Source organism: Neodiprion fabricii, chromosome 2 (genome assembly GCF_021155785.1).
Source record: "Neodiprion fabricii isolate iyNeoFabr1 chromosome 2, iyNeoFabr1.1, whole genome shotgun sequence".
Taxonomy (NCBI): Eukaryota; Metazoa; Arthropoda; class Insecta; order Hymenoptera; family Diprionidae; genus Neodiprion; species Neodiprion fabricii.
Genome location: NC_060240.1, coordinates 41172767 through 41196578, shown reverse-complemented (window position 1 = coordinate 41196578; position 23812 = coordinate 41172767). Strand labels below are relative to the sequence as shown.

At 42.1% G+C, this 23812-nt stretch overlaps 1 protein-coding gene across 7 annotated transcripts in view; it reads right to left on the bottom strand.

The window, feature by feature from the left end:
• LOC124175025 (circadian locomoter output cycles protein kaput-like) overlaps window positions 1-23812 on the bottom strand; it is a 79832-nt gene that overhangs the window by 2946 nt on the left and 53074 nt on the right. For 5 of the 7 annotated variants that reach the window (XM_046554827.1, XM_046554824.1, XM_046554821.1 and 2 more), the window contains 7 exons: window positions 8264-8430; window positions 6923-6996; window positions 6491-6589; window positions 1840-2179; window positions 853-1113; window positions 566-716; window positions 340-448 (listed from right to left, as the gene is read on the bottom strand). In XM_046554827.1, the coding sequence (XP_046410783.1) occupies window positions 340-448; window positions 566-716; window positions 853-1113; window positions 1840-2179; window positions 6491-6589; window positions 6923-6996; window positions 8264-8430 (1201 nt within the window). Of the gene's footprint in view, window positions 1-339; window positions 449-565; window positions 717-852; window positions 1114-1839; window positions 2180-6482; window positions 6590-6922; window positions 6997-8263; window positions 8431-10743; window positions 10849-23812 lie in introns of those variants that run through there. The other 2 variants (XM_046554826.1, XM_046554825.1) reach the window with 2 other exon arrangements.

The following is a 23812-nucleotide window of genomic DNA, read 5'->3' as shown; positions in this document are numbered from 1 at the left end:
TTCATTAGATTCCATTTTCCAAAGGATTCAAGCAGAGTTACGTCGTCAGATCTCGTATTGCGATAACATGTTTACTTGGGCATTTCGTATTGATGATCATAAAATGACAGGTTTATAACATCTGTTATTGGCTCGTAATGTTGAAGGCAAGAGTGGCAGTATCTGAAACAGCCTGGTTCCATTGTCATATTTCTACCGTCCTGCCACAATCTTCCAGTTCTGCGGATAGTCGTAATGAGTCTTTCCTAATGTATTCTCACCCTCGTATCACCTCGTTTTCACAATCAACAACTGACGTCGGACATTAACACTTGGATAATAAATATTTCTGAAACTTACCGGAGGCGTGATCGAACTTGGTAGTGGAATTGCGACTTTAGCCGGACCAGAAACAGTTGCTGAGAATCTGTTTTTCATTTCCCGCACTAGTTCGATGCCTTCTTTTTCCCTATTTTCACAATCGTTCACGGAACAGAGAAAAATTTCTTTGAGATACTGATACAAGGCCGTAAAGCCAGAACTCGTACATTACGTTCATGTATGTGATTTCGCGACCAATACTTACGTAACCAACGTGTTTACGCAGACAAAAGACTCGACGCTTTGCGTAGTCTTGTCGTATTCGAGATAACCATGGGTACGGAGGTAGATGAACTGACCGGTTCTCGATAATAATCTGTAACACGACGAACCAAATCCCTCCCCTCGGTCGTACACTGAAAGATAAAAGATGTGCATCCGTACTTTTAAAATGTTACATATCGACCGACGAGTGATGACAGATCCTTCGATGTTTCGCCTGTAGTTTGACCGAGGAAAAGGAAACGGAAGAAGTAAAATAGCCGTTCTTACTTTGTCGTAACCCGATCATAGTCCATCTGACGTCTTCTTTGTGCATGAACTTGAACGCGCTGAGTCCCGATACCTCCTCTGCCATGTAACCAGCCACGACAGAGATTCTGTGATCGCAGAATATTATGCGCCCATCGATCAGATGCCGCGTCACGTATTCATCCTTCGTTGCCTCGAGCAGAGACAGTTCTGTTATCGTGCGTCGTTTCACGAGCCGTGCGATCCCCACGAAAATTATGTCGTTGCTGGTCCCGTTGATTTCTAGTCAAGTTCAACACCCACCGTTCAACTAACATATCACGTAACAATGGCAGTCACATTTCCGTAATGAGGATGAACGGATATTGAAAGATTGATGAAAAAAGAAACAGCAAAACCACACGCGCAAATAGATATATGCGAGTGGTGCAAGTTCGGTTCATTCTAATTATGCAGCATTGAAAGAACAGCTGGGTGAACAAGGTGCTTCGAATTCTCACTTCGTGTGTCAACTGATCCGTTTAATTCTTTTTCCTCCATGCTTATGAATTTGCAGAAGCTACTGATGTATAATACTGCGGTAACTTTGACTCCCAATGAGGAATATTTCGTTTAATAACATCGAATTGCATTAATCTGGCGAAAAAATAACGTATTTGGATATTATTTGACAATTGTTATGAAAAATAAGCCAGGTGTTTTGTAGTCCTGGCCTCAATGCCAATGGCACTCGAAATCGAACGAAGGCCACTTAAACAAATTGTTTTAATCAACCGAATATAAAATAGGACACATCGCAGCATCGTTCAGAAATATGAGACGTGAATGAAAAGCACCTACAGTTCATCCCGGTACGCAGTAATAACTGCGTGCGTCGTCATTATTTTCCCGTTGAAAAAAAATGGTCCCTCGGTATTTCCCTGCCAGAATAAACGTCAATTGACACGAAGGAAGAACCCGGGATCGGGTGCAAAACGGGTGTCCGTAAATCGTCCGAAAGTTTCTCACCTCGAGGTCTCGATCGATTATTATTGTTGTTGTTCGATTGGTTCCCACATGCGTCCGCAAGCCTGAGAAGCCCGGATATCTGCAGGCACTCGTACTGTCCGTGATCCCTCTTGTTCAGGGCTTTCTGTGACATCCGTATGCTGAAGCTCCGGCGTTGTTCGGTAAACTGTCTTTCCGTCTTCGGGGATTGCGACTCCTCGGATGAGTTCGAGGTCTCGTCGTTCGCCTGTATCGCGTTCGAGGTAGAAGTTTGGGTTTCGTCTGGAGTCAGTCCGCTCCGTAATTCGGCGTAATCTTCGGGGCATACAAAGGTGTACAACGACTGGCCCAGCAGCTCGTGCTGTAACGCAAAATAGAAACGAACGATGACGATCGGACATATAATTTGTAAGAGTCATGCAAACGTTTGTACTATCGTTACTTTTCAAGTCTTACTCGAAGGGAATACGGTCTTTTGACTGAAAATTCATGTTCGAAGGTATGCTACTTGAATGCAGCCATTGCGAAACAGGTTTGAGCTATCGTTTAACCCTTCGTGGGCCACCTTACAGAAACAATTCGTCCTGGGCTATTTTTGACCCACTCAGTGGCGAGCAAAAATTCAAAAAAGAAATTGAGGTAACTAGTTTGAGGTTTTTTTTTTGATGTTCCGACGTTGAGAGTAACGAAATACTTAGTCACGCGATAAATGAAAATTAATAAACTTTCAAGAAATCGAGAGGAGCGAGCATTTCAGAGAAAGTACGAGTGGACGTCCATTCGTCCTGGGTGGCCAACGAAGGGTTAAGCGAGGATAAAGTGACAAGAAGGTGACTCCGCTACTGTAAAACTATCTCTTTTCTCATACGACACGGAACGGTCAAGGGAAGGTTTCCGATATATTTCGTGAACGGAGGCTGTATGGCACGTGGTTATACGGCTCGTGCAGGCACATAAGCCAACGCGTTGGCGACATCGTGCCTCATTTTCTCTGCGGGGCACCTCTTTCACCCCACATGAATATAACTTGATTGCACTTAAAAACAGCGAAAACAAGCCAGCCCCTCCACCTCCTCATCCTCATCCTCATCCTCATCCTCATTTCCATTCCCATTCCCGGCCTCGTCTTTAATCGTTTCGCTGAGCATGCCAAGGCTCAAAAGCTCACTGGGTACACGTAACGCGTGTATCAGGTCGCCATGAGTTGCGCACGAAGAGCCCTGACATCGGGGTCACTATCAGGGACCGATCATCGTCAGAGTGATCCGTTTTTTCAGCTTACAATTGGGTACTAATAGTAGCCTGACTGGTACCCTCAATGCGACAGTTAATCCCAGAACGTAGCGACGGCATTAGGAAAGGACGCGACATCTCAGATTGTGCTAGAAGAAGATGACATCTCAAATTGTGAAAGAATAACGTGACATCGTGACTGAGGTAAAATTTTTCATCGATGCGTCACTGGAATTATGGGTGCACGAATCATACGAAACATTTTTTTCCGATAGATTCAATAAATGTTTCAATCATTTTTTCATTCATTCATCCTCCATAATGAGTTTGATTTTATGTAAATGTTGTCGACCATTCTGTAAGCCCAACGTAAGGTTTTGCGTAAATAGCATTCCAATTCCGTAATGTACATAATTTTTGTTTTCATTTCGTCAATTGAAAAATTCAATGAAAATAACATATTAAAATTGAAGAATATTTGTTTCTTCGATCCGTTGTGAAAGTTTCTGGTTTCTCATCATGAAGGTTAAAGGAATGAGAAAATGCTTGAAACAATTATTAAATCTATCGGAAAAAAATGCTTCGTATAGTTCGTACAGCCAAAATTCCAATGACGTATCAATGAAAAATTTTGCCTCGGTCGAGATGTCACGTTCTTCTTTCACAATTTCAGATATGACCTTCTTCTGGAAAGAATCTGAGATGTCACGTTTTTTTAGCACAATTTGAGATGGTACGTTCTTTCATACTGCCCTCGATCGTGAATGCGTATAATCTACGCATATACATATATACAGACGACGTATTATGTCAATTTGTAAAAGGGCGTCCGGCACTCTCAACGTACCTTTACTCGAATTCGAGGGCCGTAACACCTACTTTTGGCATTTCGATCCCTTGCAACGTTTTTCTTTATCCGATGACGCCAATTATAGAAGAAAAGTAAGCCAAAGTTTCACTCGCTATTTTCTATCGCAGTTTGTGTTACATCCAATAACGACACTGAGTTTGCGATCTCAACCGATCCCCTACAGTGTTACATTATACAAGTATACAGATCAAATGAGAGGTATTGTTCAGCTTTCTTAGCGGCAAGCCAAGATCTTAATATTTTTTTATTTTTTACTTTACGGTCCAAATAAACAATACGTGTAGCTGATTTGTTGCGCGGCCGTTTTCATGCTGGCAGACAAAAATTTGACTAAAAATTGTCTGATAATTTCTTTCAGTTTCTTGCTGCACCTTTAAACTGCGTTCAAAGATACAAGCAAAGCCGGAAGAAAAATGATGAAACGTGGAAAACCTGGTCGACACCTCGGTTCTTGGATAATCGTGTATTAAAAACGTATAATGTGACAGGGACCGAATTTTATTTTCGGCGATCGCTGCAACATGTTCGTTTTACAAAAGCAAAAAACTAAATTTATCGAGGATAACGGAGGCTAAGAATTCATCCGCGAACACGAAGAACGAAAAACCAATATCCACGCGTAACCGAATATTTACCAATTGCGTCTTTATTGCAGGTTTAAGCAGGTAAAAGCTACAGTGGTAATAAAACTCGACAAGTTTGTTAATTAATTCGTATCTCTTTATAAACAGCCGATTATTATAGCAGCGCAATCCGGTCACGCGTGGGACTGAGGCTATACGGGATGTTTTGCCAGATTTTATTTCCGTCTGCACGATGTATTTGTTTTTTTTTTCTTTTTTCATTCAATTCACGTGTAAACGGCGTGACATCTGATTTAGGTCAAAATAAATTCTGCAGTAAAATTGGCCATGCGATAAAATAACTATTCTACTGCAGATTTTGTAAAATGATCGAATTTTCTTAGATATATCTTTTATATATTACATATATATCATATATATATATATATATATATATATATATATATATTTAACGACACGTGCAGAGTAAAGCTCTCAGCGACAAAGGAAATTGACGTGACAACACGGGATGGAGGTGAAGAGGAAGAAGGTAAGAAATTCAAGCCGACTAGGCTTTTTTCCCTTCTCTTTACCTTCTTATCCACCTGCTCTCTCTCGGCGACGCGAGACTAGCTATGCACACACGTGTGCTTCTCTTATTCTCTCACGGAGAGTAGAAGAAGACGTGTTGTTGGCAACACCCACGCTGGCATAAATGGGAAAATAAGCGCCAAAAGACTGTTTATCCCTGGCGAACGTATGATTATAATTAATTCATAAATTTTCCTTTTCTCACTCGCCAATTATACGCGTATCGAATTCATTTTGGGCAAACGATTTTCAACCTTTCAAACATCCTAACGTCGGAGATATCCTTTTCTATCAATCACGCTGAAATCTGATCTTCGACAATGCACGCGGCAATACCGAACGAAAAAACCCGTCTTACTTTCGCCAAAAACCAAACAACGACACGTATGTCTTGAGTTATCGTTGCCATGAGAAAATACGATATCTATGGTCCTACGGAGGTTGAAATTCTTATCGACGAACATCTTCTGCACGTCCGGCGTCCCAACAATATTAATGCTATGATTCGTTGACACGTGTTGGGATCATTGACGAAGTTGCCTTCTCAAAGCTTGCTTATATATTAGTGATTACGTGACATTACTTATAACCTGTTCCGAGAAAGTCGTATTTCTGAATACAACAAATTCTCTAATTCAACCTGATTCACTAGATCTGAAAGGGGGAAAAAAAACAAACAACAAAAACAAACACAATAAACGCTTTTCTTTGACAAAAGAAAAGGAAAGATAAAAATAAAAGAAAATAAAAGAAAAAATCTACATTCTACGGTGGAAGCAAAAAAAATTATTCCAGCACCCACCAGTGACTTTGAATACATATGGGTTGCAGATGTCTTTCATCTCTGGAGACATATAATATTAGAATCACCAAGCCGAATACGTAAAAGTGACGACGCATGATTCTTTCACCGGCAGGCATATGATTGTGTACATTGAGAAATACGTGGAAGAAAAGTTTACGTTGCTCCTCCCGTCCCGTTTCCATTGTCTCTTTAATTTTCATTTGCATTATTTTTTTTATTTTTCTTATTTTTTTTATTCCTCTCAGCCGCACCAACGATTGCAAGGGCAAACAAGGAGACGTCTGCAGACACGGTGCCAGATGAAACGTCGCCATGGGAGCGAGTGTCTCGACGTTGCATACGCGTGCAGCGATTGATCGATAGAAAAAATTTCTCTTCCCCTTTGCATTTGCTTTACTAGCCTGGATCCCGTCCATTATACCTAACACCGATACTTACATATATCAAGGTGCCCCGTAAAAAAATCGGCCGATTCGAGGTTTCCAGCCGCGGTTAAATTTCATTCCAAGCGTCACTTCGGAAACTTTCGACTAATCGCAAAATAATGAAGAGAGAGAAAAAAAAAAAAATCAACAAATGGTAATGGAAAAATTATATGTACATATTCACCTGCGCGTGGCCAAGCTGATCCTCGACTTGTCGACTGATGTAGACGATTTTCCCCGACGTCGTGACCACGAGGAAAAACCCAGCGTTTGCGACCACGTTCTGTCGATGATAAATCGGCGTTTGTTACCTTGTTTTTTTTTTTTAATCTTCATCTACTTTTTCAAAATTTCGTTCTGCAAAGCTTCTATAGGCTCGTTGCTCCAAGCCTCGGATTACGATCGATATAAACGTGATTTAGGCAAGGGCTATAAAAATCAGTTCATTCTGATTTGTTGCCGCGAATCGTCACTGATTATTAAAATTCAACCGTTATTCTAATATCAAACTTTTCACCGAATTCTAATACACACGTGTCTATTCGCATAGATAGAGGTATACGCGTGTTACAACTGTACCTACCTTATACGTGCATGTATGATTGAAAATACTCACTTCGATTATATACTGTTCGAGATCCAAATCGTTGAATTGTTGGGGAAGAAACTTGACCGATCCCGAGCCCAACGCTGCAACAAAACAATACGATAAACCTTTTGTCCAATTGTATGACACGGTCTTAAGATAAGTGTTCCAGTTATCGACACATTTAGACCCAATTATTGAACCTTATATTTTCCAAAATTATAAATTGCCGGCACAAATTGTGAATTTTTCGATTACCAAAACCAGTTCCTAGAGAGTTGGACATTACAAATTTGTTTGTTCGCGATTTGAAAACTAACGATCAAACGGATACAACGAAAAATGGTCAACAACTGGGAAAGGGTCAATAATTGTGACACTCACCCTACATGTACAATGTACGTGTCATATAAAAAGACAGGGAATTTTCTATTCCTTGTACTCGCGTCTTTTCCGCACGAGTTTTTCATACACATTTAAACAAAGAGACGATATAGATTAAAAAAGTATAAGATAGAAGGAATAAATGACGGATGACTAAATAAATAAATAAATAAATAATCAAATAAAAGAAACAAACAGATTCATTGAATAGATTGTATATCCGCATAGATTGATATGACATGACGCCGTGCGGCGCATGTGTAACGTACCAGTTATCGGTGCTCTCGCAAGATTTGACAGCGCGTTTTAACCAATCATAGACGAAGGTCACAAACAAATGCGATTGCGATTAACTGGCGGACAAATTTATCGTACTACTCAAAGTTTACGATTACTTAAGTCCGCCCGCCGCGTGCGTAGTACGCAAGGTCGTGCCTGCGAGTTTTTCTCGCGCTAGATGAGATTGTGCAGATATACGTGTGTGTACATACATACATATGTGCATATGTATATATACCTGCGCGTAACACCTATGAGCTATATCGCAGGTGCGAATCGATCAGCGAGAGAGTGATAGAAAGAGAGAGAGAGAGAGAGAGAGAGAGAACGGGATTTGCGCTGCGCGAATTAGATGCGAAATAAAAAGGCCTGCAAGTAATTACCGAGCAGTTTGAAAAGCATGTGATAAATAATACATGTAGGGCATTCAACTCAACCGGGTGTTATTTTTTCCGTTCTTAAATCCTTTTTCTACGTTTTATTGAACCAGTCGAGATAGGCGAATTAGCGAAAATAGCGAATTGTTGCAATTTAATATTCTTCTTGCAGGTACTCGAGCGTTTCAAAATTACTTTTACAAGTAAAAAAATGAACGCGTACATGTTTTCAAATATTTTTTCAACTGTAACGTAGATTTCTTCGATATACTGCAGTTGCATAAGGTGCGGCAAACGGAACAATAATTTTTAACGTGGAACGTTGTCTTACTGTAATAGGCCCTTAAATATGCTGCCGATAGTCGAAGTATCGATATCTTGTCCATCCGCCTCGAGCTTCCGGCGACAGTCGGCACCAGCGATGCCATCGTCGAGATGTTGGTATTCAAATTGTCCCGACGTTGTTTTTCCGCCATGTTTCGCGATGCTCTGGGATTGCTGCGAACAGAAGTAATTGAAAATCACGAAGGTGTCACGAAGTTCGAGTCGAAGCTGAAAGTGTTAAGGCTATGGGAGAAATTGGGAGTTTTCGACGTCACCGGATGACAACGATCAAATTTTTACTCCCCTCCGAGCTTTTGCATTTTGCAATTCGAAATTCGCAATATGGTCGAGTAGTTCGGCGCAGCGCTTCCTTCGGACTCGCGTCATCCACGAATGTATCTTGTAATCTGTATCTGTATCTATATCTGTATCTTTACACGAGGTGGCCGTGTGAGTCAACAAGTAACTTTACTAGCGTAAGCGATGATCGGATGGTTGGTTGGTCGTGCGACAAAAATAAGCTCGTGGCGTAGGTCACAAAGACGAATATATTTAAATATCCTCGCCCGTTCTATATCTATCGTAAGAGTTGGGTGTCCGTACATACGTATGTATGCATGTATGCATGCATCTACATTACGGGCCAAAATGCGTTGTTATACTTAATTCGATCCCCCTTTCCTTGTACCGCGCGGATTTTGTTCGAACGGTTATTATCCGAGTGTAATCGTAGATCAATTGAAATTATACAGCAGTTACCCCGAAGACAACGAGCCTGTAGTAATGTTAGAAGTAGAATTTTTACTCTGGGTTCTGGGTGTCAAATTTTGATTTCTTCCACGTAACTGACAAATGAAAGAAAAAAAAATAAAGGTTTCATCGGACAAAGTTTCCTTTTCTAGAATCCAGAACGATATTTGCGATATTAAGAAAAATTACCTATTTTCTCAAACGTTTAATTTAATTTTTTCAAATAACAACTAAACAAACACCACTTTTATTAAAAAATTGAAACGCGCGAGCTACCGCCAATTTCAAGCTCGCTCATCGGCCAGAGGATGATTCGGGTTGCGTGATGAGAAAATGTGCGAGTACAACCGACTCGAAGACAAGAAATCGACCCCGACGTCCGATATGCGATAACGATAAAAACAATTGCCGCGCAAAGATGTTATCTTCGTAGATTTTTATTAAAGCGTTAACCAAAGTGGGCGTAACGGGGATTTTTGGACGAGATGACCAACGAGCATGGCCGGATCTTGCACCATTGCCTACCTCGGCTTCACAGCGAGGCCGTATAATAGTGGCCTCGAGACAGTGGCGTTTCTCAGGGCCTTGGACACCCCGATTAAATATCGAGGCAGATATTCCGAAATTCTTCACACATTTTATCGATAGCAGGTGTATGTATCTGCGGTATTCTTGAGTTATAATTCCGAAATTCGTTATAATATTATATATATCCATATCTATAAAGGAAGCATTTAGTCACAATGGTAACAGGTTACAGGTGTGTTTCAACTGGGAACATTCTGCGATTTAAATTACGACTCTTTACTTATGCAGTTGGAAATTCTACCGTACGGTGAACATTAGAAGTAAGCTTTTAATAGTAAACGCGCTACATTTAGTTGTGTAGCTCGATTATTGTACTTTGTTTCAAACATCAGCTACTGGTGATAGGAGCTATGGTTTTTGGGGGCGCTGATTGCGAATCTCGAAACAGATTTATAAAATTCAAGATGGCGGTTTCAATTTGGTGGACGAAAATTTCAAATCTGATCGAATACGGTCTAAAAATTCTGTGGAGGGGTTTACGGAGTCGCTGATTGGATTCGCCACACTGCATTTTGAAAATCTGATTTCTGATTCGCAATCAGCGACCCCAAAATCTCCAAAATTAGTAACGTGTAGCGAAACATCGGGGAAATGACCATAATTGAGTAAGCGAAGAACGAGCTTCACGGAATTAGAGAGAAGTTTTTTTTCAAATAATGAAAATGACCAAATTGTGCCTAGGTCTAGGGTGTGCGATAACGCGGGTCAACAAAACCAAAATATCAATTTTGCTTCTGATTTTCTATTGACAATGAGATAAATAAATTTTGATTCTATACATCGAATAATAACCAAAATCTTCACTTGTCACTTGTAAAGTTTTTCGTCGATAGCTAACGTGGGTGCCTATTCGGAAGAAAAAGGAAAAAGTTTTCGCCAAAATGTGACGGACTCAATCGTTATTAACGTTATCAACGGCAGTATAACGAGACTACGATGGGAGATTAAGTTTGGGGTTTCACGCGTTAAAGTTCATACGAAAATCGAAGCAGTACGAAAAATATTAATTTTTAAACATTGTTTACAAATTCTTTTACATTTGTAGTTTAATTATGAACTATTATTTTCAAATAAAAGTGATTCAAAATACAAAATTGAAGTTTGTTCAATCGTTATTTACAATAAATGTTTGAAAAACAGGTAATTTACCTTAAAATCCGAAATATCGTTCCGGTTTCTACAAAAGCAACATTGTTTCGTCCTTTCGTTAGTTACGTGGAAGAAATAAAAATTTGACATCCAGAACCCAGATTCAAAATTCGCGTTGTATGAGTCAGAACTCGAAGGAAAGAGAAAACCGGCTCCACTTCTCGACCAGCATCATCCCCAGGCCCAGGCGAGGTTGCGTCGGCTGTCTGGCATCGACCGGTCGTATCTACTGGTCTGGTCTCCGCATGCCCGCCTATATTCGTACGAAATAGTCCAAGAGTCTGCGGTGTTGGGGTAGCTCTTGCGGAGTACGTAACGCCGTGCAAAACGCTCCCTCTCCCTCTTCGTCGTCACCCTCCGACACATCAATTAAATTTCTGCGACGCGACGCGGCGCAACGATTTGCATAAACTGCACCGAGAAATCCGAGACCTAAGCCAACGTAGTTTCTGTTGGGACGTCGCTGTTCCTGCTTGCTCGACTGCGTCTCCGCACTCCGCTCCAGGATGAAAGGTGGAGGAGGAGAAGAAGAGAGACGAGCAGGAGAGAAACGCACACGTTGGCTCACGCTGCCGCTTCCCACGAATCCTGAACCTCCGTCTGGCCTCTCCGCCCATGATCCGCACCGTCTTTCTATTCTCTCTCTCTCTCTCTCTCCCCTTTTACTCGTCTCCTCTTGAGGTAGGTACACCGACTCGTCAGACAAAAAGGGCGACGTTGGTTTTCGGAGGATCGGGAAAGAACAGACGTCGAGACAGTGGTGATCAACCATTCGATCAAGATAAAAAAAAAAGAAAAAAAAAACACATACGTCGATAGATTAATTGTACGGTATACCTACTTTACATAAATTCGACTTAATTCAATGTTACATTATACGAACCTCGAGCGAGAAGAAAAATGACTAAAAAAAAGTTACACCTAATACTCGCACATACCTATGTGTACGTTTACGTAAGACGTATATTTTTTATCACACGTGGACGAAAAGTGGGGCTTTGCGTAACAGTTTAGCGGGATGAGAGCAGACAATTTCATCTCAGTCTTGCAAGGATAGGTTCGCGAATGCGCGGTCTGCAATTGCTTCGCTTTCGTCCCCAGGGAGAAGAAATTGATCACTCGCGTCTCGCCAAAACTACCAGGCAAAGCCCCACCACTTTTCATTCGCTCGTTACAAAAACTATCGTGTGCGACTCGGACCACAAAGTTTGCGATCGCAATTCGTGCAATTGTCACAACGAACTTCACCCTCGTCGCAATCTCCAACTTTCGTCCCTTGTCGCACAACATACCATGCGTAGTGCATACGTACACAATGTATTTCACTACGAATACATATCTAGACGAAAATTTGGATCACGGTCAGCAAAATTGTTTTTTTTTTTTTTTCTATTCCGGTAAATAGTGTAAATGCACATATTTGCCGTGCATTTTATCACAATTGAGATATATATAAGGCGAGTATGTGAATTCGAAACTTAGTTGCATTAAATAAGTCTCATATACCACGGATATTTACATTATATTACAGGCATGCAAACAATTTCTTGAAGCTCATTTTATTCGTTGTTCGCTTACACGGACGTAATCAACCGCTTGATTTGCGTAGTCAATAATGTTCAACTTCATGAATTTCTGCTATCGTATAATCTGGAATTATATATTGAGATATTTCGGAGCGAACGGTGTTTACTTTATTAAATCAATAACATACTTAGTGGCACTTTTTTTGTCGAACTTTTAAATACTTGGGGCAAATGATGTTTTCCGATGAAATCCGTGATATTTGATACGTTTGCCGGTTGATAAGGTTTTTAAACATCGAAATGAGAGGAAGAAAAATAAGAACGGTAGCCGAAAAACTACATATTTCTCAGGACCGTGCAAATACCGACAAGCAAAGAAAGACGATCAACATAAAATACGAGCTGCAGACAATTAAGACCTTGAAAACGTGACCCGGGTGTCATCAATTGACGATACGGGCGTGATAGTCGGACGATTTGAAATTGAAGAAAGAGAGAGAGAGAGAGAGAGAGAGAAGCGAGGGAGAGCGAGGTCGCAGAAATTGTGATTGATAAACACGTGATAAATGACAAGTGAAAGATGCCACGTGTAAAAAAAGTACCGACACAGCATTTTGATGCTCGACGCACGTAGAATTAGCGCATACGTAACGCATACATGAATATGAGTAATACGCATGCAGAATCATGTATAATTCGATTTCAGACGCCTCGATCGCCGCGCGTTCGATAAGGTATTATAACTTTGCCAAAAGGTCTAGATAACCGTACGACATAATTTAACAAATTAGCGCCCGCGGGAGTGCGGGAAAAAATAACTTGTTGTTTCGTGTACGATAATTGTAATATTTCAAGGACTCTACATACACGCGTACCACGTGCATATTATAACATTTTTTCACCGTTGCGGAATAATTGAATGCAATACATGCCGGCTCTGCGTTGTGACAATGTGGGCTTGAAGCGATAAGGTCCGGGACACGCAGTTCGACCCAACAATAATTATAATCTTCGGTGAACCGGATTCCACACGCCATCGCGCTTCTTTCGCGCTATTTATAATACACCTTGACAAGGTAAGCTTTCCGCAGGACATCGGTTTTCACACGAATTGCCAAATTTTTATACAATACATGTTTTAAATACACATTCTTTTTTGCTTTCAGCCAGATGCACAATATTTCGCGTCTGCGTAGACGGTAATTATTTGACTATTTTGTCACGTACTGAGAATAATATATTCTATTGACTCGTTCAGTCGGTTAATATGTGCACGGTACCATCTTTCGGCGAGAATATACACACATTTTTTATACGTATACAGGTATGATGTACGTAGTAAAAAAATCCACAAAACGTACATTGCTGTTATAACAACACTATAGTATGCGAGCTTGGGGGGGACGTTTGAAACGTTACGTCACAATCTATTTACATCTCTGCATCGAAGAGTTTTCAATATCACGATGATTTGTGATTAGCGAAACGGGAAAGAGGAACTGACGCAAGTTCTTCGATATTGTAACAACGCGAGTCTTCGTTATTTCTATCTCTGTTCTATTAATCTACACACACCAGCTAGCTGATATGTTTTGTCATTTTATCCACAGGCCGTTTATAGTGCTTATAAATATCGGCAAAATAATCAGGCGTGTTGTCGTTACGAAAAATCGACGAACGATTCAGAAAATGGTGCATTTGCAGTACGTTGAAAATAGTCGTTCAAACTATCTTCGAAAACTGTGTTTATGAAAAGAAGTATTGACGTGGAAATTAGCAGGTAAAATCCAGCAGGCCGTAGGTGTAGAGAGCTTTCAGGAGGTGAGCAAACGATGAAACGTGGCAGAATTGTTCAGGGAATTCTGCTAAATATATTCCTGCAAGTTTTGGACACAGATTATCTGGTTAGTATCACCTTCTACTTTCAGCTTTCGCAAAGAAGTAACAGAATCAAAAAATAATTGCATGAGAAAGGTCAAGAAATTCGAAGCTTTCGATTATACCGTGCCATGAATTTCCCCAACACCTCAATCTTCACGAGGCGTTTCTCTGCAGTTTTTCGATATTTGCAAAATAAAACCGCGATACAAAAAGCTTCATGATGTCGCGGAGGGCACGACGTCTGGATTGATAGGTACACGTGCATACGTTGCGGATAACGTTACAAACATAATAGTATAGTTTCCGGCGACGTAGATGAACGATAAAGAAAATTAAAAGTCTTGTCATTTCTTTCTTTCCTTCTTTTCTTGCGTTTCAGGTTTGGACAGGTAAGAGAGCCGTGATCACGCGGTCGCGTCCAATCCCAAAAAGAAGCCTAGCTTTGAATGAAACCGAGGTCGAAAACTATCATTCTAATCGTCATCGCTTAACGGTCGTAATATGTGTTATCAATCAATTGATGCAACGTCATTAATGTAATCGTTCCGTATCTCGGGTTGGGGTCAACAAAATTTCAAACGACCATCATCATGCCTAATTTCACAAGTAAAATGTTCGCAACTCCGAAAGGTCGTTATATCCACACCGAATAACCGAATTCCCGAACGTTCGACTTTCGGAATAGGTACAATATCGATATACCTACGATAATCATAAAAAAAAAAAAAAAAAGCAAAAGCTTGCGGAGTAAAAATCCCCCCAATTACTTTAAACCATTCTTCGTTTCGACCTCGCACCACCAAAAATAAATGAAACCCGGTATTATACGCGACGAATCGCAAACGGATCCTGCAGCCTGGCAACTCTCGTCGACGGCGACGGGCGTCGGCGTCGAGACGTCGGGTAGGTCGTGTCCCGCCCGTCCCGACCCGTTCAAACTACCCAACTATATAGAGATGTGCGCCTATACAGCGTATCTCGGCCCAGACGCCCTCACCCCATTCGCGTCTGCCCCTGCAGCCTCAAGGACTCGGGGTTCGCTCGAAGGGCGAACGTCGGGAGGTTCGCCAGGCTCGGCGGCGAAAAAAGCGAGGGGCGGGTGGGGGGGGGGGCGGAGGAAGGGGCGACTCGAGAGCTGGCGAAATGGCGGTGAGGGATGAGGACAGAGAGGGAAGGAGGGGGAGAGAGCCGAGTCGCAGCCGGCGGTCGATATTAAACAGGCACTGGATTACACCCACCAGAAGTTCAAGGTCAGACGGTCAGGAATGAGCCGCAGGACTGAGTGAGGGAGGGAGGGAGGGAGTCGCCGTCGGCGTGCTTAGAAAGCTCTCGCGTTCTAATACACCCTGCAGCGTGTACTTTCGTATATTAACAGCAGGGGTAAGCCGGGTTCTATTTGCTCGATCCTTGTGTTATACCGTACGCAATTCCCCGGGGAACCGTTTGAAATTTGAATGAAGAACTTGCCAGCCGGAGAATTGTTAGACCTACCTATAGAAATGGTTTAACCCTTGCGCGATTCAAGATTTACAAGTAAAGTAACTTTGTGTGATGGTTTTGATGGTCTTTTCTTATTTTTTCCTCTTTTCACATTTCTACAACGTACAATGGAACTTGGAGAATTCAGCTAGTGTACGATTGATCAATTACGCAGATTACTCGAGACAAAACTTAGCCGAGTCTATGAATAACGGCTTCGGGCGATGTCTGATCACTGATTTATACGTGTAACGAAGAGGCGAACACGCGAACGGCAGCCTCTAATCAATAAAATTGAGTCGATAAATTTGAGAATTACGACAAGTTGTAACAGTGCCGAGAGAAAGCTCGAGACTAATTTATACCGCTATATTGCAGAGTCAGCGTATTTTTTACAAAAACTTCGCAATACCATTTAATACATTACATGGTATCTACAACTTTAACGATTGACTCGTTTACCTTTTCCCTCTTCTCAGGCTCCTTCTTTGAGTATATAAACATACAACTCAAGGGACAAAGAAATACTGACAAATAACCGAACCTTTGTAATTTGTGTTTTTCGATTTATCCTAGATCAGAGGGGTAATCAAAAACATTCCACAGCCGGTACAGTACAAGTCCCCAAATGATGTACGCAGATTAGCATCTATATCTACATAGAGATACACAAGTGAACCGCTAGCGTGGCGTCGTCATCGATTTGGCCGGCGTAGAGTCAGTCGATCGGCCCACCCAGCCAACCCTCAACCCCTAAAAAGAGAGGGAGAAAGTTTCGTACATAGTCTCGCCGCATGTAACTTTCGCCCACGCTCCAGACTATCGTCTCTTACATACCTACTTTATACCCGTAAAAGCTTAATCTGGAAACAAGAAAAAAAAATGAAAATAACGGCAATTGGCATCTACACGTTAATTTTTTAAGTGAAAGCTTCTTCGGCACGAGAGTGATTTGAAACTCGATGAAACTCGATGAAACGAATAATTATTTCACTCCTGATACTGCATTCTCCCCATTCTCCCGCACCTCAGTTTCTGATGGTTTCGCTTCTACCACGAGTGAACTGTGGACACGTTTTTTGTTTTTTTTTACCGATTTTACCAGCAAATCTGTAAAAAAAATCCCCCATGCAGCACAGAAACGCGTGAATTCTGATCTGACGACCATTACAGCCGTCGGCTATCCTCCCCCCCCCCCCCGCAGTCCGTGTCTTTCTCTCTCGGCAGAGAAGAGAGAGCATCGCGAGAGATTTGGGAACCTCTGGTGTGCGACTTGGTCTGAGCGTTGGCGGGGTCGGTGGCGCGGCCTGCCTCACTGCAGAGCCGAGTGAGCCTTTCGCATTCGAAACGCCCTCGGGTCAACGCCCTCCCGCCGCCCCGCCGTCGGGGAAAACAACCAAAAACCGTTCTCCCGTCCCTCGGCGTCGTCGGAACCGTCGCCGTTATACAAACAGGGCCCGTCGCAACGTCGCGTCGCGTTGCGTTGCCAGGCCAAAGCCAAAGCCGAGGAGAGGTGGGAAGCTCAAAGGATTGCGAATGGTGACCTTCAGACCCTTCAAACCTCCCTCGCCGCCTCCGCCCCTCTACAAACCCGCTATAAACGCTGTAAACCTATAGCCAAGGTTTACCGGCACGTGTGCGAAAGCTTGGTTTTCAGGAAATTTACAGGTACATAATAAGGGCAAAGAGTACGGTAATAAGAATTTTTCCAACGCCAACGGCGAGAGAAAGAGAGCTTCATTCAGCCAAGATACGCGTGTGTATCGCTCTCCTATTATCTTTTCCGAGAATTCACCCCCGCGTTAAATAAAGCGTGTCGCTGTATGATTTCTGTAGCAAGTCCTGCCGCCATTCGCATACTTGTTATTTCCACTACCGCGAATCTCGACGACTACCGCGAAGTTTACACAGTCGTACAATATACCGCGATGGGAGAATCTATACTCGTATATTTCGCACGACGATCGTTCGGCGAATACTGCCGCACAATGACGCGAAGTACGAGGAATGAAAATAATGGAAATAATGGCTGTTATTTTCGAGACGTTTTTTGTACATACCATTCGCGTCCGCCTATCTTCTATCATCCGTGTTTAATATAACGGTCCTTTGAAAGAAGTCGCAGAGTCGCAATTGGTCTGTTTGGATGTAAGGTTGCCGTCTAGCCTCCCCTGCCATCGTAGACTTTTGGTTAGACAAAGCGAAGGCGACGAGACTAGACGACGATCCGCAGGCGGGGACGAAAGGCGGAGGTACACCAAGAGAAAAAGTGGGCGTTTCAATTCTCTGATTGACTCCGAAGGTAATGAGAGAAAATTGGCAAAGTAATTTGTCCGGTTGTTCCGTTTTCCGTTGCTGCCTGCGGCTGATTCGTCAAAAGCCTCGTTCGGATGTTCGCGGATCGTTAACGATACCTACGTATACAACTGATGCGTATAAATTATACACGTGTGGTATGCGTGTCCGCGTGTGCAGTACCAGCGCGTGTATCGCAAGGTTTACCTACGCAGGATACTTGCGTCCGATTCGCAAATCGAATCAACCCGTATAAATATGTATTGACGCATGTTTCCCCGACGGCATTGATTCCAAGCATTGTCCGATAGCTCTGTTGTTGCAGGTGTCACACGCATGCACCGCAATTAAACACGTATCGAGTGTCGTAACTGTGATCGATCAAGCGAAAAATACAGTTCAATCGATTTGTTGCGATAATTGTAGAAGAAAAGATCGCCCAAGGAGAGGTGAGGAATAATCATGGGAATTGTTTCAAATCCAATTGTTCGTCACTGCGGTCGCTCAACGAAAGAAGAAAATCTCGATGTCTTAGGATTTGCATTGAAAAATTAAAGCTGCTATTACCGGCAGGTGAACGTGTAGGTACCTACCTAAGTACCTTTGTGCCGTGAAAACAAGATGGCGGAAGGTATGACAAAAATGGCGCCTCTCGAGTGGTGAAAAAGAAGAATTCGGTGGCCGAATACCGTACGAGCTTGAAAAAACGAGTCGCAAACTTTGAACGCTCGTTCAATACTGATCGATCCTTCCAAGAAAGTTTCTCCATTCATTCGTATCCCTACCTATAGATGTGATACTTGCAAGTACAAAAATGTACCACAGCTACGAGGGTGTGTTTGAAGGTTTCTCTCTTAGTTTTGCGTCCATGATAAGATTAGTACCAAGTATAATCTAAATAGTACAATAAAAAAGTAAACGTGGTACGGGAAACTGGCAAGCCAGGGTAAAGGGCAGGTGTGCACGGTGCGCAACGTTGTTATACCTACGCGCATTGCATCGCGGTTGTGTTTGTCGAGTAAAAAGCTAGATAGGGCGCTTTCGTCGGGCTTACAACGGGTAGAAAATTCCACCGTATGCATCGAACGAACGAACTAACGCGCATGCACAAGAGGCTGTCCGAAGAATAGGAAGGAGAAGAAGAAGGGGAAGAACGAGAATGAGAAGAAGGAAAGAGCATTGAACCGAGCAAATAGATATAGCGGAAGAATGATCCTTTGTAGGGTTCCTGTATATAATGAACTGCAGCGTGTTTGCGGCAAAACGAAAAGGGTTAGATGATTAGGGGAACTGAAAAATGCGTTGTTTGAACGAACCGTAAAGCGGGAAACTTGTACTAAACACGGCGTACCAGCTCATAGGCATTTTCTACTGATCTGGGATGTCGCAATCGTCCAATTAGCATTCCAGAACACCACGTCACTTCTTACGTCATATTCTTTTTCACGTTATTCCTCCTGGGATCCGTAGTTTTGTACATACGTACCGTCGTTACATACCTACGTACCTACGTGCATATAGGTGTGTACGCGTATTACGTAATCCATAACCCGCAGACCGCGCGATGACGAAATATTTTACTCACGATAAAATGGATGGATCGATTTCCGCGTGTACTCTATATTGTAAGCTACGATCGAAATTCCCTTACTTTTTTCTCACAGACACTTCGACGACAGTTAAAATGATTATTGCCCAAACGAATATGTATGCTCGACTCGAATGTCAGTCGTACCGAAGCAATCCGAATTCATACAGCTCCTCGATCATCGTGCGGTTTTTCAAGTGTGTCAGACAACGTGGGACGTAAATTGTACAAAGTGTACAAACGTATTAAGGTATTAGGGTCGACGAAGGGCGATGAAAATATCCTTAACATGCTTCCCTTACACCGGAAAACGTCGAAGAGAAGACCTTGGGGTAAGGGACTCGTTACGTGAAGCAAGCCTCTTGATAAAAATCATCGGGGAAACATCCACCCTTCGCGTTACGTGATATCTCCATTGATATTCACGTTATCGCAGGTTGTTTCGTTTCGCGTTATTTTTCCTGGGGTCTCTTTTTTTGCACAACACACATACGAGGGAAGAGAGCTGCAGGAGGCTTGCAGAAACTGGTAGTATAGCACCGATATAACGACATCTAATTTTGCGTCAGCGATCCACGAGCAATCGTTCGCCATCATACACAATAACTATAATGTAGGCTAGAGTTTCTTTTCTAAAATGACAGAGACCCTGATAACCCAGCTATTACACAGGTACACGAAGAAAAAAAGAAAAGAAAAAAAGAAAGTATTCTGTACCAAAGACTAGACCCATAAAATCTTGTGTATTTTGACGTGCTTAATCCGAATCCGGGGTCAGGATTACTCCGTCACTCTGTTTTTTAAGTTGCCAAAAACCACCCTTAACCCTTTATTGCACAAATTTTTGTGCCGCGTCAATTTTTACAACAAATTGATGTTTTATACCTTTTGGGATCGGTGATTACGAATCTGGAATCATATTTAAAAAAATCAAGATCGGGATTCGGAATCGGTACGTCAAAATACATAAAAAGTCACGGATCTACGAGTCTTTGGTAAATATCACTTTTTTGTTTTTTGTAATCAGTAAACAACGATCAAGTTACAACTATACACGATTACCATACCGTGTGCTCTGCTGTACGTAGCAATAAATCAAAGGTAAAGACGGATGAAGATTACAACGAAGCGTAAAGCTTCTTCATTGATACGCGCAACCGATTCCTTTGTTCCCGTCAATCTACGAAGAATCTATGCCGCATATCAGAAAATATATCGACAATTTATCACGAATCGATATCCCCCCCTTCCCCGACTGGTTAAAGTCAATTACTCATCGTCGGACCGTTTGAATTTCGTGAAACTGCAGGAGCTTGCGTCGTGCATATTATAACAATGTTAAGCTCCCGCATCTGGACGCGCAAATAGAATGGAGGGGATAAAAAAAGCGGCGTCTACAAAGCTCAACGTTACGTCCAACCGGGCTGCACGTATCACGCACGGGCGGGCTGTAGGTGCATGAATATACCTACGCACTGCTTATAATACAGTGGCGTAGCTTCCGAAGAGTTGAGTTGAGCCGAATTCGTTCATCAGGCGCAACAGTTCCTGGAATCTCGACGTCGTCGCTGCAGACGAAGGTCAGACTTTTTTTCGCACGGACTTTTATTGCGCCAGACGCTACATTCGTCAGCAGTTGCGGCGCCGCCGCCGCTACTGCCCGAGAGACCCACCACCCCCACCCCCTTGCGGCCACATTTCGCCTGCGTCGGCTTTCGATCCAGCACCCTTCTCCCGCCCCGCCCCGTCCGCTACGTGCTTTTATGTTTGGCGAAAGCTGCCGGTAAGCTCTGAGGTTGAATCAAGGTGGCGGGTCGGCCGTACGTATACGCGTATTATATGTAGACATACGAACTACATCCGTTACGACGCAGGCGCGGTCCGATTTTATCTTCACGGTTTTGCCTCCCCCTCCACCTCACACCCCCGCCGCTGACCAGCCATTTGAATGTGCGGACCATTCAATAATCCAATTAGAGGGAATATCGGAGGCATATTTTCCAGCCAAGATAGAAATAGTGTAACGTGAGTAAAGCAGAACCGACAACGCATGCCGAACGAATTACATTTATCAATCGTACCACCTGAAGGTATTAGACTGTAGGTATATGATATTATTCTCACACACGCACATTAAATGCTTTGACTGGGTATCTGAGTACTTCTGTTTTTTTTTTTTTGTTATTTTTTTTCACTTTCACGCTATTTTTAACAGTAGTTATTATTTCACTGCTTCTTGTGTAACAATAAATAATTATTATTAGGCAAATATCGCTCGGTCCTAGTTCACGCACAAAATTTCACAATGCCCGAGTTATAGTTGTTATAATTTCATTAATTCAATTACGTTATATTATCATAATCGCATTGGGTATAAACAATCGCCATTTCTTTCCTCGCGTCAAGATTTTCTAATCCTATAATAGCGGAAATGAAAATATTAGGTGTCGTAAGAGTCTCCAATTGAAAAAATATTACGCGTACAACGTTGTATCGTGATACTGTGATATTGTCATATTATTGAATGTATAAAAATTTCAAACGGAACTGACGACGAAGAAATTTGATTGCGTCACGTCTTTTGTCATTTCTACGTCGTCGAACTCCACCCTCTACAGGTATGAGCCGTCGGTGGAGGTCGCGGCAGGGAAAAGCGTCATTAAAGTTTGATTTCGTACGTACGATCGACGGACAAGTTTTACGAAAAGTAGGATTTTCTGACGTACGCGCTCGTTTGAAATTGGAACGTCGAATTGCCTTAGTCGCTACCCGTTGACAGATGTTTACAGCGAGGGTGCACATGCGGATATTACAGTGGGCGGTTGATCAAAGGTTCGGCTCACGTTACTTATGCGTATATACATACGTATGCATGTAATACAGCTTCGTGCGATACCATTCGGGGTTCAAGCCGTGCAGGAGAAAGTCGCGTCGGTAGTCGTACACACGAGTATACTAAAACATTCGCGTTATCTCGAACGTGTCTCGAGACTGGCCGCGCACAATGCCTCGTAAAAGATTGAAATTCAAACACCGGTTCGCAAAATTTAACGCGTAAATTTTCCACACAAATGTAATGGTCTCTAGGTCCTGCCTATACCGCATGGCAACAGCGGAGTAAGTGGGGAAAAAAAACATCAACGATCAAATGAAGTAAAGGAAGAAACGAATACGATTTAAGCACCGAATTGATAGAAAAAAAAAAAAAAAAAAACAACGTGCAGTATTACCAACTTCTAGACTAGAGTGTAATATCGCGCGGATGGGAGAGACTTCGTATCTTCGCATATATATAAATACGCACACACACGCGCGCGCGCATAAACCGTACCAATAGCGCAATTAGCGGTAAGAATTAAGAGACTCGCATTTATGGCAGGCTGCCAGGCCCATGGTTTTATTGTAATTCGAAGCGTAGGTATCAAGTATTGGCCGATTAGCACTGGAATCACGGTGATAAGCATAAAAATCACCGACGTGAATAACCCTGCGTAAACTATTGTTATACACTTATTAATTTTAGGTTTGGATTATTGAAGAAAAAATACCTCATGTGATAATTTGTATAGAAGACGCGCTCAGGAAACTAGTCAATTAGTTCATAAAAGTTGAGAAATATGAAATGGAAATTAAAAAACGAATAATTAGTCTCGGTGTAATTTCTTGGTAATTGCTTGGTAATTGCTGCGATGACGGGAGTTACGGGATTTCGTTGTTGTTTTTTTGTCAACATCTCTTGCGATTAGAATATCACCTCCCGATTAGCGATGGCCACTAACCACAAGCTAAAAATAATCGATGCATCGATCAATCGAATCCAAAAAAAGAATCGAACACGACTCGATCGAATCGGTAAATATTAATCGATTATATCATATTTCTTTGAAACGATGCATTTAAAACCGAAATTTCGTAAAATTCGGTACGTAGTCTCAACAGCGGAAAAGTTTTAGGATATTATATAATTTCATTCGAAGTATTCTTCAATTTCAGGTAAAAAATATTCATTTATCTTTGACTTGGAATATATACAAATAGCTACCTCGGTGAGTAAGACGATGATAATAACCGATACTTTAGTCGCATAAATTGATATTGTATTTATTCGATGGAGCTTGAAAAGTCATCGATTAGTTTCCGTCATTTTCAGACCCGATCGACTGTCGCAACCGCCCTGCAATTGGATTGCCAAAAATTTGAAATTTTTTCACCAGGCCGATGAATCAGTGAACACCTATCGCGATGTCCCGATTGTTGTTATACGGCTTGTTATACGCGCATGCAGTTACATATGCGGCAA